At 38.7% G+C, this 18100-nt stretch overlaps 1 protein-coding gene across 1 annotated transcript in view; it reads left to right on the top strand.

The window, feature by feature from the left end:
* The first annotated feature begins 7074 nt into the window (after positions 1-7074).
* PTPN13 (protein tyrosine phosphatase, non-receptor type 13) overlaps positions 7075-18100 on the top strand; it is a 99350-nt gene continuing 88324 nt past the window's right edge. Inside the window, exons 1-2 of the mRNA XM_026068462.1 lie at positions 7075-7189; positions 17643-17812. Of these exons, the coding sequence (XP_025924247.1) occupies positions 7075-7189; positions 17643-17812 (285 nt within the window). The remainder of the gene's footprint in view (positions 7190-17642; positions 17813-18100) is intronic.

The following is an 18100-nucleotide window of genomic DNA, read 5'->3' as shown; positions in this document are numbered from 1 at the left end:
CTTAGGAGGCTTAAGCTGAAGCAGCAAGCTATCACTTGAGGGGGAGATGCATTTTTAGAGAGATTTGTTTGCTATAACTTGCAGGTTGTCCCTGGAGCATGGGACTATTTTGCTGATATTTAACTCTGTCTGCTTACAGAGGAGAAAGAGAAAAGCATGGGGGGATAAATATGGATGAGAGAAGCTGGTCTTTTCCACAAATGGAAAAAATACAAGTTCTGTGGTAATAATATTGTCTACTGACTTTTCCAAAATGAAAAAGGAAAGAACTAGTGTTTATACTGTTTTACCTACTACTATTATTAGGTAGCTGATTGAATGAAAAGCACCAAGAAAGTGTGTTTGTTCTTGAAAATTGTGATTCATACAATTTCTGGAAGTTATTTAGACCGTTAAAAAAGTGTGTGGGGGGGGAAAGAATCCTCGTGGAGCATGTTTAATGTACACCTTGTGGGGCTTTTCTCTGTTTTTGTCTTCTCCTATCTATAGAAGTGAAAAAAAGTGGACATGGCACAAGGGTTTTTTTCTTTATTGTCAAGAAAATAAATGGGAACTTAAGTTACTTAAGTTACTTACAGCGCATTATCCTGAAGGGCAGGATTCTAAAAAATTATATATAAACACAGTTTGACTTGATTAGCTTGCATATTTACCCTGATTGCATGCTTGACTTGAATATTTGCAAACAGTGTCTTATTTTGCAGACAGTCTATGCAAATGGGACCTGCAGCTATAGGAAGCCACATTTTTATGCGCACACATCTAAGTATGTACACATTTGAAAATAAGGTCTCAAAGAGTGTTGAGCCTCAAACTTTCTATCTTGCTCCAGGGTTCCTTGCTGAAGGACAGTTTCAGCAGCAATATTATTGGGGATAAAACTAATTGATAGATGCATTCCAGATATTCTTCAGGGATGTAAGATGTGGGTCAATGTAAATAAATAGGATAGGTTGCCAGCATTCTGAAATTACAGGGCATGATAATAACTCCAGGTGCTTAGGTTCTGGAAAAGGAGAGGCCAGAACTTCAGAACTATTCAGGTATAGCTTATTCAGGTATAGCTCCAGTTTAGCTTCACTGGGATTTGCAAAGGTTGAGTGCTTCCAAAAAGCCCGTGTTTTATTTTTAGGCAGCTAATCATGGCTTTAGAGACCTGAATTTTAAGACCTTCTTTWGGACAGAAATATGCGATAAGGTCTTTTTCAGTGTGCTTCTGCTTTCAGATGTTGAATCTACAAAGAATAGAGTGAGAAAGGCCTCTCTGCTTATCTGCTAAGGAAAAAGTGCTTTTCAGAAATTGCCATTTTGCACTTAAGTAAACCAACAAAGCAAATGAGCAATAATGTTCAGCATTAGGAGTAGATAGAGTCACCTAGCACTGTTTAATATGGAACAGATAAGATTTTTTTTTTCACCATAGAACACACTTCGGATTCGTATAGAACCTCCTCKCTATCTCTTTCCTCTGTTTTTAATTGTGTCAAAGGGAGGAGAAAAAAAAAAAGCCAAAGTATTTTTGTGATTACCTAGAAACACTGACTACTTCCAAATTCTAGATTGTTTGGCTATTTATAGCACATCTGACAAACTGGAATTTATGGCTGGAGCAGCTGTTGTCCGTGTTTCTTGGCAGTGTATTCTCATAAGATTACACATAAGCATAAAGTAGCTGCAGGTGTTGTAGTGAACTAATATTGTTAAGGCAAAGCTTTTGACTTGGAGTTTTGGTTCTATACTTTCAACATGGAGAAAAATGCTGATGCAGAAGGTGAGGGGAAAAAAAGCAATGGATGTGTTACATTGAAACCAAAACACAAAGTAGTCAAGTGCTAAGTTGAAGCTGTTCAGCCTTTTGACTTTCAGTCTAATGCTTTTAGGAACCTTTTGACAAAATTGCTGATATCGTAGTGCTTACTAAACACAATTATAGGAATAGCTTCTTCTTATTTCAGCTGGCAAGAGTTCAATAAAATCTGGAAAAAGTAGGCAGTTAAATTTTCCCTAATTCTCAGTTGATGTGGGAAACTTTCAGTTTCAAATTTAAAACTCATAAGGAGAAAGGTTAATTGCTGGGGGAAAGAAAAGTCATGAAAATTTTGAGAATTCAACTTCCTGTGCTGCATGCATAAAATAATTAAAAAGCAAGGTATTTTGAAAATGCTGTTGAAGGTTGTAGGAAGAAGAAAAAGTGTGTACCCCTATAGAAAGCAAATGGGAATTTTGGCAGTATTCCTCGAAGAGGCTGTTCCTGTTGGGCTTTCCATCTCACCACGTACTAAGAAAGCGCCAGGCTGCCAGCTGCTCCTTGCTGGCGCTGCCACGGGTGTTGTGCTTTTAACGTGGGTTGCTGGGACAGCTGGCTGGCTATGGAGTGTCTGGGAGAGGAGGTTACTGAGCTTGCTTCACAGGGAAGAGACCGAATTACCCATCCCACTCATCAGGGAGTGTATAAGCTGTCTGCCTCAGAGGGAGGAGCTGGCAGCCGGCCCTCAGGAGGGAAACAGGCTTTTAAAAGGAAGTGTTTGAGATATGGGAGAGGCCTTTGGCCTAAGCAGCGTTCTTTCTTGGAGCTGCGCTGCCTACATGGCTTGGGGCTGAATGGCGTGGAGGGTGAGAAATTGCACTCAGGTCTTGTTGATACAAATGATTTACACCTGAATTTACTCTCTTGTCCTGAAGCAAAAAAGAGCTGCCTCTGCATGATGCAACTCCTTTCCTGTGGAAATTGTACTCCTATATGGTCTAGGAGTAAATTCTGTCTCAGAGCAAGTAACTTGAAATCAATATTCGTGTGTATGCTTCTCCCGCATCCACTATTTTAATATGTCCACGGTCTTCCTACGTTGTGTGTGTCCTCCGCTGTGTGGATGTCACCTTTTAAATGCTGCTGTGTGGCTCAGTTCTTGTGTGTTTTTAGGGTGTACGAGGAATCCAGCCTTTGTAGTTCATGCAGAGTTCATACCACCTAGCCCTTTGACGGGCTTGCTGATTATGCCTGCACCTGGACTTCTCGCTTTTCAAAACGAAGTGCAGAAACAGGATGCTCTTACGTTTTTAAGCCTCCAAATTTTATCTCCAGTGAACTGGCTGTGTGGCTTCATATTAAGGTGCTAGTATAGTGCTGCCCCAAGGGAAAAGGATATGAACCCATCCTTAGAAGATACACCTTTCAGTGTTCTTTAATCTGACTGTTTTTACCACAAGGCGTTAAAGGAACAGGACACAGGACAGCAGCACAACAAAACTTGCTTGTTTAAATGAATGTTTTATTTTCAGTTTTGGGTGCTGTCACCTTTCCTGAGATCCATTCACTCTTTCTCCATGGAGTAGCCTCTCTTTGCCCACTGAGATGAGCTAAAAATGTCCCCTAATGAAGACAACTCATCATTACCTGTCTTCCCTTTCCTACCTTTGAACAGGTTGTTTTTCTCAGACTTGTCCTGTTGCCATCACCCAGCTTTCTTTCTTTCACACACTTTTTAGCCATATCTGTTTGAAAATGCATCTTAAACAGAGATCCATTTTTATGGAGAAATGAATCTTGTAGACCTATATAGCCAAGGACACTGCTGAGATTTGAGGGTAAGATGTGAAGATAGACAATCCATACAGTTTTCATATGGTATTCTACAAGAGCTTTGTATGTTTTTTTCTTATATACTTTATATGGTCATTATGTTGTTGTTTATCGAAATGCTTAGGCATCACGCAAAAATTAAAACTTTTTTATATATTAAGCATTTACCACTTCAGATTCTGTATTCGCAAAGCACCAGATGCTATAGAGGGCTCCCAGAATATAAAGGCAGCAAGTTTGGAATAACTGCACGTTGCAAACCTTATCATTCCTACAAATTCCTCCTTTCTCGTTGGAAAAGATAAAACCCACGAAGAGTGTAGAGAATGTGTACAGTGCCTCCAGAGAATTCAAAATGCTGTTTCACATACACTTTGTTCTTGTTCTGATCATCTCTAGGGTTACAAAAGACTGTAAGTAGGTCATCCCGACTTGAAGGGAAGCGGGGAACTCCCAACATTATTATCTCATGGGTACTCGGAAAGAGTAAAGGAAAATAACCATCGTAAGTTTTTGCTTTTGTTGTGTTACAGTATGAACAGCTACAAAGTTTCAAGCCCTCAGGAATAATGGCAAGTGGACCAAGTCCAGTGAACTAGGAGCTCTGGAGGGGGGGTTAAACAAAAAACAAAACAGGCACTGATCGTTCTAGAGCACAGCTCCAATGTGGGAGGGCAGCATAGAAATAGGAAGATCTTCTGGAGTGACACAGACAGAGGCAGGATGTCCACTGGAATGAAGATGCCCATCGCAAGGGAGCTGGTGGGGAAGAAATGTGTTGCGAGTCTGGCACGGCCACTGTCAGCTTTGCTTTAAATTAATGCAGCCTGGCTGTTAACAGGCAGACCGTACAGATGGAGAACTCTGGCCATGCATGGGCCAGCAAATGCTTCCCCCCACTTGCTCTCGTTAGTTCCTCAGTCATACAGAACTCTTCTCTGTGGAAGCTTCTTTAATCTTCGTAACYGATGTGTTGGGCTACTGGTTTCTGTGACAGTCAAGTGCTGCAGCTTTGAGCTGGCTTTAAGGAAGAAAAGTTGCAAGAAAACTATGAAAAATCTTATCTGATACCCTTCTGTGAGAGTCCCGCTGAAATCCCAACTCATGCCATTTTGCACGTGGAGATGTTTGTAATGACTGATGTTTCATTGTATTCTGCTTGGGCTTCCAAAAACAATTTGAGATGTATTTTTCTTGTCAAGCGACTGCTGCCTGTAAAACCCAGGCAGATCATTCTGATTACACCGCTATAACTGGGGCCTGCCTAGTTCGATATTCACATACTTTGTAATCAAGAAATTATTTTCTGTGGCATTCCCGTACTGTTGAGGTAATGTGTTAGGAGATTGAAGAGACATGCTTACAACCTCTGTAGTGGTGTTAAATAGGTGATAGGCTCATATCTGCTACAGAACAGTCCACGCTGTATTGTTTAATCACAGCTGAAAGGTGTCAGGATTTTGCAGGGTGGGGGAAGAGGGAATAGCAGAGGAGGATTTCCCCCCCCCCCCCGTAGTGTTCAGCATACTTTCTTTATAATACTTAGCACAAGTAGTTTCCTTCTGAGGAACATGTATTTTTAGCCCTTAGAGAAAGACTATATCTTTGAGTCTAAATAACACAGTTTGATTCTAGATTTAGATGCTGAAATTTGAGACAGTGCTGTGAAATCACAAAATTCCCTGGTAAGGGTTGTAGAGCAGACACTCTGTGCCAGCTGTATGTGAAATTCAGATCGACTGCGAAGAGGTTTATTCCTGGCTTTCCATCCATTTACTGCACGTCTATATTGGTCCCTATTTTTACGTTTTGAAAGGTATATTCATTTTTGTTTGGAGTTTCAGATTTCATCCTTCCTTAAAATCTTTTACCCTTCCATTATCGGTTTATCTAGTGACTTTTTAGCGTTAATTGGAGAAAATATATCTGGCTTAGTAAATATGCAGAATAATTGAGTGCTAGCAACTGGCACAATGTGAAGTGAGGAAAAATAACCTATGTCTGTGATGAACTGCAGTCAATGACTGTAATTTTCAATAGCAGCATAGTGTAGAATTCTAGCCGACAGAGGCTTTGGGCAGTACTTTAACAAGCATCTTCACAAAGTTCATGTTTTTAGCTAGAAATTATGAAATATTCAGCCTTTTGTATTCTTTTTCTGGATGTACACGGTTATATGGATATGAGCCTGGTTTTCTAGAAGTGAAAAACACATGGAAAACATGAAGCTGCACAGACAACTGGGAGACTAAATAGAGCTAGTCAGCCTGTTTTCCGTTCAAATTGAGAGGTTAATATCCCTGGCTGTGCATCTGGGCCAGGACTGTACGCTGACGGTGATGCTCCAGGTAGTTGATTGCCAGYGGTTAGAAGCTGTGTTTTTTGCATCTTGTGGGAGGGAGGGGATGGAACCCGCAGCAGCACCATAAGGTCGCCTAAAGATACTGCTTTCAGTTACTGATTTCTCGACAATATGCATTGCTTGTGGAACTGTCGTTACCTTTTCTGGCAGCAACTTTGGAGCCTTTAAGAGTTAACAAACTCATCGCTGATGGCCTATCTCAGGCTCTTTCTGCAACTCACTGCCTCAAGATTTTGTTTTCGTGGCTGTGGAAAGGAGCAGAAATATGAATTGGCATGAATGCTTAAAACAGGAACATTTAGTGTCCATAGAAAGCTGAAGTAATTAAGCAGACATATGATTGAACCTTTGACTTAGCGAGAATATTTAGGGTTGCGTTCTTCTGTTTTCAAAATGGTTCGTGTTTTGTTTTTTGAACAACTGAACACCATACTGTGGTAGGGTGAAAAAATGGTTTAACTCTTTGTGAAATGTTAAGTCCTGAACTCTTCCCTGGGGGAAGAAATCTTTATTTTTTTCTGGGGATATAATACATAAAGTATTGCTAACAGTTCTTGTTCATTTTTTTATGTTTGTGAAAAAGCTGAACAGAGCAGCTATCTGTTGGTTCAGAATTGGCCTTCTTGTTGGGAGGCAATGCATCTTGTTATTTGTTTATGAGATCATACAAACAGTCCTCTGAAAATCTATCAGAAGGAGAAGAGCTGCTTTGCCTAATAGCAGCTGGCATTACTTATATACCTGTCAAAATAATGTTAGTATGTTTATTAATGTAAACCAGCTAAAGCTATTAATCCTTCTGTCAAGTTTTTAAACAAAGCAAATTCTTGCCCGTAATGTGTGGATTAAAACCAGCATGTTGCATTTACTGGTTTAGTAGCCTATAATATAAATGTGGGTTGTGGGTTTTTTTGTGTTCCCCAAAGCTTTTCTTCACAATAACAAATGTTCTAGGTTCCTTTGTGCTTGTGGTGAATGTTTTGTAGTGTGTATTTCTGCTGCATTCTGCTAATGTTAGAGAATTTTTGTGACTGAGACTTGAAAATTGGTTATTACTATTTATGTTCTACATGCAACGAGAAAATAACTATCATGTATTCTTAAATCAGTTCTGTTTTATTTTCCAGGTAACATGCATGTGTCACTCGCTGAGGCTCTGGAGGTTCGGGGGGGGCCATTAGAAGAAGAGGAAATATGGGCTATTTTGAATCAAAGTGCAGAAAGCCTTCAGGAGTTATTCAGAAAAGGTAAGCTTCTTGCTCTAACAGAACTGGAAACATCTTGGTTATGTTTACATGTCAAGTAAGTCAGCTCAGTGGTTCCTTGTAGGCTCTAAATGCACGTACTGATTTGTTCCTGGGTTATCTTTTGGGGTAGACTGATTATCTTAACTCCAACCCACAGGATTTTTTCAGCCATCCCTTCATGTTGAATCAGGATATTCAGCACATGCGTGTGCCTTCAGTCTCATGTGGTGACGATATTGCTTTGGTAGGAAGCTGTCACAGAGCCTTTGCGTTAATCTGGACTCTTCAAACGAGATAGAAACATAGAAAAAACAATTACAAAATGTCTTGAGGTGCCTGGAGTACTTCGATGCTGAAGGGAACAGTACAGTGCAGATGTGGCCAGTCTGCTCGTGTGTAATGCGAAGGTGAGCCCCTCTGAGCAGCTTGATCAGAATCACTCCCCAGAATGTATTTAGTAATGTATATGTAGCTACTGAGAATTTGAATGCCCTTTTTATTTTAAGAGTAGAAGTAAATCCCCCTCCACCTCTCCTCCAAATTTAGTAGCTTCTAATTTGAGCATCTGCAGTGCTGCTTATGATCATCTGTTCCAGCATTAGGTCGAAATATGGAACCTTCTCACTTATGTTTTCCTTCCTTGTCTTTGTCTCCAAGTCCTCAAGCCTTTTATTTATTTATTTATTTATTTATTTACAAGAAGAGCTTAACTCAAACATCAGACTCTTGTGACATCTTTAACCTGACCTCACAACGAATAGGTATTTCCTTGATGTATGTAGTGTTGGAGAAAATTTATGGGGACATGTGTCATCTGCTTATACCTAAGCAAGCATGTGTATGGTTATTTATTCCATCTTACTGTGGAAAAAATTGAAAGCTCCTACTTTGAATATAGCTATGGTTTTGCCACATCATCTTTGCAAGAAACGTCTTCAATATTGAGGGAAAATTCTGTTGTATTTTTTTCCATGGCTTACAATTTCATCAAAATTCAATATTCAGCTTTTTTTTTTTTTTAAGTGATACTTTAGACAAATAAGAATCTCAAAGCTGTGAAATCAGGCGCTAGGTGTGTACTATCCCTGAAAGTAATCTCCGTTGGATACTTCATAAAGACTTTGCAGAAGGCAGTCATGGGCAGAAACTTTCCTACAGCATTTGATTTCTGATCAAGATTGACTTGACATTATAAACATGAAGTTTCACCAGCTTCTTCAGTCTTACTTTCGGAAGGTAAATTATGGCTATTTTTGATACCCCGTACCAATCTTTTTCTCCCCTGTACCAGTGAGCTCACAATCTGTGCACGATGGGAAGTGTTCCCTATTACGAATGCTGAATTGTTGCAATTTGACCAACTGTCCCTCTGCTGCTTGTATTGCAAGAGAGGGAGAGCCGAGATCATCTTTGCTCTCTCTCTCTTTGTTGTCTCTCAAAAAGAATCAGGTGAATGGTTTTTTTAAGAGGGTGAGTTGAAGGAGTGCAAACCATGGGTCTAGCAGGGCTACCCTCTATGAATATTTTTTACTTTGTATAAGTAGTCCCAGTAATTTCGGTAGATGTGAGTAAAGATAAAAGCCATGTGCTAGCATTTTTTTTTTCTTTTGAGAAGTTCATGAGTCAAAGTTCAGAGCCCTAAATATGGATCAAAGGTTGCTGTCCAATCACTTTTGTTTTAAAAGTTCATGAAAAAACTTGGAATTTGCAAATTGGACAGCTATTGGAATATATTAAAAAATTAGTATTTCAAAACCTCTTACAGTTTTAATTTTGCTGTGACAAACAGCTGGTTAGCCAATACTTTAAAAGTATGGAGTAGTATGGAACTGCCTAAACAATAACAGTCCCCATGGTGTTACCTCAGAAATGGCATGATTTTCATTAAAGCTTTCCTTTGAATTTCAATTGCATGCCTATTTTCAGAATCAGTCAGAGATTGTCTTTAGAAAACATGATTTCAGCTGAGTTAGTTTGCTAAGTTTCAGAGGAAAATTTCTCTGTCAACATTCCAAAAAATGTTTTACTTTCCTATATTTTTATTTTTAAAAGTACTAAAACCACTGCCAGTCCTACCATGATACAGAATGTTGGCTGTTTAATACACAATTAGTTTAGATGCGTGGCTGCATTTAAAAGATGGACGTTTTAACATGTACTGTTGATTAGTMGTTGTCGAGGGTTTTAGCAATGCAATTCAAAATATTGGTATTTTTGTACATGTGTTCATGTAACCTCAAATACAGTCATGCTGTTTCTTTTCAAACATGGGATAGTTTTGTAGAGTCTCGTCTGTATAACTTTTAAGTCTTTATTCTTTTCCTTCTTCATTCCTCTGCAAGTCCGTATGGCCATGTAAAGGAGTCTGCTAGGGGATTCCTAGTGTTTTGGGGCAACACTATGCTGATAAACTGTGCTGCTGTTATTTCTTATTCTAAACCTGTAGGATAAACTGTTGGTTGGAGCAGAAATTGTAGTAAGACAGTTCTTGCTAAATACTGACTTTCAATAGGCACTGCAGTGCAGGAGTGCATGTGAAAGTGTGAGTTTTCAGTGAACTGGAACCACAGGGAATAATTGTCATCCAGAAACATGTTCAGATATTCTATTTATTGCAGTAGAAATTATTGAAATAATAGATTTCTACTGAAAACATTGTAACAGGAATAGAAGCCCCTGCTTTGTTCTCCAGATTGTTCCTGTAAGTCTGTTGAAAATGCTGTTAATTTAAGAGCATGAGAACTGACAGTAACTCCATAAAGCAAAGTGGAACTTAATGCATGCCATACAAGCACTGTTTTAGCTCTTTGTTACTAAATTCAGCCTCTCCTAAAGCTTGTTTTGAGAGATTAGTTTTGCAGGGTCTCTTGAATTCAGCAGATTACAGCTAGATTGGGTCCAAAGTGGAGGGTGGTGAAGAACGTTGTGGAAGAAAAAGATTCTCTGAAGGACAGAGCTACCCACATACTTGACTGAAGAGGTATCTTGAATGATTAGAGTTTTACATTTCAGAATCGACACCTTGAGCTCCATGTTGAAATCTGCATGTTGAAAAGTCAGTACCATGACTATATGGCAGTGGAACTACTTAAAAAATCTAGACTTTAAGATACCATACCTTATGAGAATGAAGTCTCCACTGAAAACGAGCTAACTATTTCTTAGCCTGAAAGTGGTGCAGAAAAGACTTATCATAATTACTATGAAGGCTGCATGCAAGCACTGAGAATGAGAAACACTAGCAGCTCTCCTTCTGCGGGACAGGAGCACAACATGGATCTCTGCCTTGGGACTTGATATATGCTTTAAAGGTAGTCTTAGCCAAGAGTGGGAAAGATGGCAGAAGACTGGTCTAATTTTCTATCAGTGAAGACCAAAAGACAACTGCAGATAAAATCAGCGCTAGAAGAATATGTCTCCTTTCAAGATGAAGTGTTTTATTGAGTTGTTTTTCTGCTAGGTCAGCAAATTATTTTCAGTCGCATGCTATTAATTAACATGGGATGTAGCCCTGTGGTAATAATGCACTTTAAGAGACACCCAAATGTAAGAGCTTTGCTATATAACAGAGGTTGACAAAGGCAATCTAATTCCTCCCAGCAAAATTAAGAGAGACAGACAGTCTTTAATGAAGATTTGGCTTCGCTAAAACTTTAGAAACCTTTTTCCGTGTTCTGGAGTATCAGTTTCTGTGCTGGCCTGGGAGGATATGTTGCAGAGCTGCMGGAGCAGAGGTTCCTGTGGGCTTGCTCCTCTGCCTCCATTTCATTCCCTTTTTGTGGAAGACTTGTAGCATTCGAGGGACTGCAGAGAAATCCTTTTTTCCTCGGTTAAATTTCAGTCCTAACATACGGCATGAAAGAGCTGTTCAGTGGCCAGGGGCGAGTTTCCTGAGTTTCTCAAAATGGAGCAGATGCTCCTGGGCAGAGGGTAACGAGGCAAGTTCTGAGCTTCTGAAAGTTCACCACATGCTCAGCTGTGCTCAGTTTTAATGATGCTCTTTTCTTTTTGTACAACTCTGGAGTCCCCAAATACATTGTTTTGTAACAAAATACGAGTTTGATTGCAGAAACAATTCTGATGAGTGTTTTTTATAACAAATTTTTAAAAAATCATGTGTAACAGTCTAAGGTTCAGCTATTTTGAAATTAGAAGGATAAAATGTCCATAAAAGTTGTCATCACTTAAAATACCATCTATTAGCAACCTTCCCACACCGACTGATCAATGACCTACACTTAAATGAATTACCAACCCAAGTAACTATTATTTTTTTTTAAATCCTGGTGTAATTTTGGTAGTCTCTTCTGTTTGAAGTTGAGAATCTGTGCTGTTACTCCATCAACTGAGAAAGTGTTCTTCAATTCATTTGTCACTTAGGCTAGTTTCAAGAAATTAGGGAAAAAAATGGCCAAAAGAAGCTTCTGTTACAAACTGGATGACTTCTTGATTTTTAAAAGTTCTACGTTTCTTACAGTGAGTCTATATGCTTATCCGTGAAGGTGCTGAATACAAGTGTAGGATGAAATTCCATGCCTTAATTGTTGATCACAGCTCACATCATGTCTAAATCGGTGACCGATACATAAATATGCATGTTTTTGTGCTTACTGGTATCTACAGTTCTAACAGATGTTGAACTCTTAACAAATTGATTTCAGTCATTACAAGGCAATGAAAAGATGAGATGGAAATGTCCAGCTGCTAATCACTAATTTACAAAATCAGCTCTGATAGCTGTCTTGTCAGCATTTCATAAGCTGTTAAATGGAGGAGAAGAGCAATTCAGTACTCATAGTTGCAGTTCTGACACCAGTTGGAGTAGTGATGTTCAGGTTAATCTGGAGATTTGAAAAGGCCGATACCAGACCTGCCCTTCTCTTACATCTGTTTTAATTATCTGCAATAACTATTTTGTTGTTCAGAGGGTGTATCAGCTGTTTCAGACATGCTGTATCTTGTATTCAGTACTCTCTGAGGTCAAAGGAACGAGCCTTTGAAGTGAAGTATCTTGAATGTGAGTGTGTAAGTGTAAGGAGCATGTTGTGCTCCCTGCTGCTCAAAAGAATAAACCAGGCGTTCCTCTAATTTAGTAAGTTAAGCTAGAGCAAGCTAATCAAAACATGAAGGTGGGAAAAAACTTTATATGTCACTTAGGCCATTCCTGTGCTAAAATACGTATTATGGGTTTTGAAAATAGTTTGATCTTGTGTTTAAAAACAAACAGTGCTTGAAGGGAGAAGGGGAAACAGAATGGGAGAAACAGATTCTTATAACAGAAAGGCAGCTTGGGTAAAGAAAAAGCCACTTTACAGATTGACTGTCTGGACAAATATGTAAATGGAAAACGATTTATGTAAAGAAAAGTGATACAGTCTAAAAGTGGATGTGAAGAAAGACGGTTGTGTTTTGGGGGGACCTGTAAATCTTGTCTGGACTTGTACTATGGCACCTACTTAGCCCAAGTTACTATGAAAAGAAAAAAGGCAAAGTGTAAAGTGTTCTGAGAGAAACTAATGATGTGTCCTAGTAATTGTAGAGCTAGAGAGTTTTTTTCGGAGAGTGGGGAGAAATGGATTCTTTTGGTTGACTAGAGGGAAAACCCAATAAGAAAACAAAGCTTCCTTTTCCAGCCACCCCTTGCTAGCAGATGTTAGATGATTGTTTCTCCCCTTTACCAATAAATGTTGAAAAACAATTTTTTTATTTTTTTATTTTTTAACCTTCACGTAACACTTCATCTTCTAGTTGCTGAAAAGGAAAGAGATGAGCTTCTTGGGTTTTGTTCTGTTTTTATTTCCCTGTTTAAGTGAGGTTTAGTGACTTCTTGCACTCTTTCCAAAACACTGCTGGGTATGAGCAGATGTTTAACAGTAAGGTGCAGTGTTTTGTGCTGATCTGTGAGCGTCTTGGGAAGGAATATGGGTGATGCCAGAAATTAATCTTTCTCCCTGTTTCTTGTTCCAGGCCTCTGAAGAATTCAGTAAACCTCTCTGAATATTTTTCCCTATGCTGCTGGTTTCCAGTGGTCTGGTATCAAGTCAGGGCTCTCTGCTCAGTCCCAGCCCTTTGTGCCCGGAGGAGGGGATGCAAAGTCTCCGCAAAGCTGCTTCCCCCTGCACACAGGATATGCGGGGACGTGCTGCCTCAAATCAAAGGAGTGTGGGAGTTACAGTGTAACTGGTCCCTTGCACTGGCAAAGGGTATTTCTTTCGTATCCTGAAAGAGCTAAAACATACATCACCTCTCTTGCTAAGGGCTATGGCCTACGTGAGAAGTAAGAGAAAATCCAATTGAAGGAGCTTGAATTGTGTGTGTGGTTTGGGAATTCAGAATTACCAGCCATCAGTACTGTAAAATGGATCAATTTTAAACTGCTGCCTGAACTTACTGTCTCTTTGAACATTTTGATTTTATTTGGGCTACCTATATCCCATTAAGCCATTTAAAGGACAGTTTTAAAAGTGTGTTTATTTGTATGACAGACACCATGTAGCTGAATAATCTTTCAGTTTTTTATTGCATTTAAAACCAGTTCATTCTGTCCTTTTAAATTAGACCACACTATTTGGCTGTGTCTTGGCACTGCTGGATAAACTGTGCTCTCACAAGTGTTTTGTTACCGGGTTGCATAGTTGGGGAGTTAACTCAGAAGGTTGGCAGCTCTAGTTTGGTTGAAAGCCTACTGGATATAAACTTGACCAGGAGCCATACCCTGAATTCCAGTGCTTTTAGAAAGAGGGGTTTGAATCTTTTTTTTTTCTTTTTTTCCTGTAGTTTTCCCCTGTATTTTGGGTGAAAGGGGAGGGAAATGTATCATTCTTACAAATTCTTCTGAAAGTATGAAACAGAAGATGGTATGAACATTATATCTGGCAATTGGTATCAGTTGTTTTAGTTTGGTCCCTAGCTATTTGATGCATTGTATCTTTGTTTTATTTTATTTTTTTTCCCATGGAACAAATGCACATGAAGGAGAAAAACAGTACTTAAAATACTCCTGGGATAATTTTGAATATTTGGAGTTTTGAAGCAAAGAGTTATTTTGGTTTGAGATGGAAGCTCTTAAAGAAGGACTTAGAGAATGAGTTATTTTCTTCACATCCTTTATAAAGGTAGATTGGATTCTGAAAGTCGTCATGTAGTCGTCAAGTTTTCTTGCTAAAAATGGCTTACTATAGAATGTAATCTTTTCTTATCCATGTGTAGTCAGAAGGGTCCTTTTGTCTTTACGTTTCTTTGTTTGGCATCTAAGCATGCTGCCACAGCAGTGAACAGTCTTTGCTTTTCAGTTTGTTTCAGAGGATGCAGGTTTAGAGGTATAGTCCTGAGTTTTTAAAAAGAACCACCCCTGAGTTTTTTACTTCATTTGCTAATGATAGAAAAACCATTTGTGCTCCAGAGATCCCACGGTTTAATTGTTTTAGTCTGTGACAGACAGAGAGCTGTGGTTTTCCTGGTGAGCTCTAGCATTTATATATGAGGTCTTTTGCTGGTTTAGCCCACAGGATCAGAGATACCTTCTCCAGCAAGTACTTATTTCTTTTGGATCCAGAGGAGAAAGCCAGAGCAGTGAAAAACGTTCCCCTGAGGCAAGAAGACTGAGCCTCTCTCGTATGTCATAAAAAGCGGGAGAGCAGGGGGAAACCAGTTCTGCAGTGCGAGTCCTAAGCTTATCATACTGGCTTTCAGCATAACATACTGGCATTTGAAAATCCATTATAAAAATTTTAACAAACATCTTTTAGATTTATGGCAAGTCGCTATCATGAAAAAACATGAGTGGCAGTGTAACCAAACAGCCTCCATCCTAAGCGTTCTTGGCTTTGAGTGCTTTAAATGATTCTTGAAAGTGTGAACTTCTCATTTTTGTTGCAAACTGTACAAAGAACCTCCAGACCTAGGTGATGAAGAGGAGATAGTATGAAGTGACAAGTGCAGGTCTTTACAGGTGTCCTTATAAATGGTTCTCATGTGTCTAATACCTTGGAATCATCAACTGAAATAAAGTCTGCAGAGTCTTTGAATTTCTGGAATATTTGTTGCTCTTACTGTTTTCTTTCCCCCTTTAAAACAAAATATTACATTTTCAGTGTGTTAAGGAGCGGCCCAAAGAATGTGTATGTTAGTCTTAAATGGAAGAAAAATGAATTACTGGGGTTTGTATTGAATGATTTCTCTTGCAAATGTTGGTAGGAGGGGAAACTTTCTGACCTTCAGAAGCTAGAAGTTGAGGACATTTTTTCTTGATGATATGACTAACAGTTATTAATATAATTCTGCTTTGGGTTCATAGCATGTTGAAGGCTAAAACAATTTCCTTGGCTGCTTTTGGAGGAAGCAGAGTCGAAGAAACTGAAGGACTTACTTGGTAGATCTTTTTACACCTGATACCTGCTTGCAGTAACTTAATACATTTCCTAGGAGATGGGAAAAATTCTAGATTACAAGATAGTTGAACAGCCCAGGAGTCAGTGCTGTAGGAACATCCGGAGCTGATAGGAGATGGAAAATGTTGTTAGTGGTGGAGCTGATATAGGAAATGATTATTATGCTGTGTTGTTGCTTACTGTATAGCGCAGAAAGAAAGCCCTATCCTTCAAATGTGTTTTTCATTACCTTTTTGATATATATTGTAGGAAACAGAGCAACTGTCTCCTTGCAAGATATTAGAATTATTTTTTTATTTTTATTTAGGTAAAAGTTTGTGTCCTTTCATTAAAACTGAGCTGTTTTATTGTTTGAGGTGGAGAAAATTTATTTTGACTCAAGGAAATGTGTGTGATTTTTGTGGGGAAGAGGGTGGTTTTATTTTTGTTCGTTTTTTTTAATAGGTCTGTGGCCAGAGATTTGAGTGCAGTATTATCAGACAACATCAACAAGCTGGTCGGCACAATTGCAAATTTATCACGTAGGAAGTTTTCTTCGTCACCTGTTGGCTCTCTGATTTCAGGGGGTGTTGGTTTGTTTTAAAATATCATTCACAGGGATTGAATGGAAGATCTTCCTCAGACTGCAGGTTTATCCTTCGCCCACTTCTACTGCTGTCTAGGATTTTTTTGTTTCATTTTGTTTTGGAATTAGCTTGTTCTTTAGGCTTAGAAATGATTTTTGGTCCCCAAAACTTTTCTGTTTTGTCCAGCTCTATCGGCTAGTCTCATACAGGTGTACTTTCTCTCCCTGCAAGTTTTGTCTTCTCTTTAGACCATTGCTGCTGCAGCAGTGCTACTTCTATAGCAATTAACTCCAGCCTTATTGTAGGAATTAGCCTTAATGACATGCATCCTATGGAAAGTGATTGTTTTAGAGGGCAATTCTGTTTTAAAAATGAAATAACCTGAGGATAGGAGATGTGAGTATTTTAGCAGGCTCTTTCTTACCTTGTTGGTAAGAGTAATAGCACAGAAATATCAAAAAAAAAAAAAAGTGTTATTCTGTGTTTAAAATTGGGATTGCTATTGTGGTTATGAAGCACAACAGGTGGAAAAATGGCTCTATTCCATTAACAATACATAGGCTGATATTAAGCATGTCTTTGAGCAAATAACATCTAGCAGTTAACGGGTAAGAAGTCTTAAAACAGGCTTAAAACATGTATAGTCACTGAGCTAAAAGTAAACTGAAAATCTTAGTRTGAAAAGTTTGTATTTGCAGCCTTGATGGAAAAAGGACTCCTAGATTGACCTTGAAACTGGTAAAGACCACCTGTTCCTAAATGAGTTTTGACATTGAGTGGAGACACTGTATGCCCTCTTGAATAGCACACATGGTGATTTATATTAACCAAAGAAATTTGATAAATATTTGACATGAAATACCAATGAGTGGGGGGTTTTTTGTTGTTTAATTTTTTATATATAACCAGCACTGTTTTTTCCACATACTTTCATACTCTGCCGTACCCTGGTGAGAAATGATCTCTTCTGATATAAGCTATTCCTTTGTAGAAAAAATACACTAGAAGACACTAACATGATGAAAATTCTTACATTTGTTCTGGATGGGTTGAATAAAGGACAGGAAAGGTAGTTTAACAGTAGAAGAAAGGACATGTGATACTGACTGTAGTTATGACACTGCCTCTCACCTGAAGAAGTCAAAAAAAAAAATTTTATTGTATGTGTTTTACCTTTAAAAATCCTTTGAAAAAGTATTATTATGTTTAGAGGAATCCAAGTAAGTACTGTTTTGTTTTCTAAGTTAAAACAAAATTGCTGAAAAGATATTTATGTTCATCTTTACTGGTAAACTCTGGTGAACTACTTTGTATTTCTTTTATTTTGTTACRGAAGCTATAGATAAGACATGCTAGCATTCAGGTCTATCTTTGATACTTTCTATGAATGAACCCTTAAACAAATTTCTCTAGAGTTCTTTGTTTTGGTAACATCTGCTACTTTCTATTTCTTTTTTTTTTTTTAATTTCCTGTCACTTTTTTTCTTTCAAATACAGCTGATCCTTCTGCTCTGGGGTTCATCATTTCTCCGTGGTCTCTGCTGCTGCTTCCATCTGGCAGTGTATCATTTACCGATGAAAATGTTTCCCAACAAGACCTGCGAGCATTCACAGCACCAGAGGTTCTGCAAAACCAGTCGCTGTCATCTCTCTCAGATGTTGAAAAGGTACAGTGTCTCTTCTCTTGCAGAAGGCTATTGCTTTTTGCTGTTGATCGTTTTACAAAGTAGCTTTAAACTGTTATGTCCAAGTAGGTAAGGTTCGTGTATGTGATCTGCTCCAGGTCATTGATACGCACAGTCAAAATTACTAACTTCTCTAGTGTTTTCCTATCGTTTGTTGCCAATGGTAATACTTTCCCTAGAAAACTATCCCCTTGGCCTAGTCAAAGGTATTTAGATGTGGGAATAAGAAGTAAACTGAGCTGTACGTCCATCTCCTTGTCTTCTCTGGAT

The sequence above is a fragment of the Apteryx rowi genome, unplaced genomic scaffold (genome assembly GCF_003343035.1).
Source record: "Apteryx rowi isolate R43461 unplaced genomic scaffold, aptRow1 scaffold_270, whole genome shotgun sequence".
In the NCBI taxonomy this organism is placed as follows: domain Eukaryota; kingdom Metazoa; phylum Chordata; class Aves; order Apterygiformes; family Apterygidae; genus Apteryx; species Apteryx rowi.
Note: the sequence above shows the minus strand (reverse complement) of the source record. Positions and strands in the feature narration are given on the sequence as shown.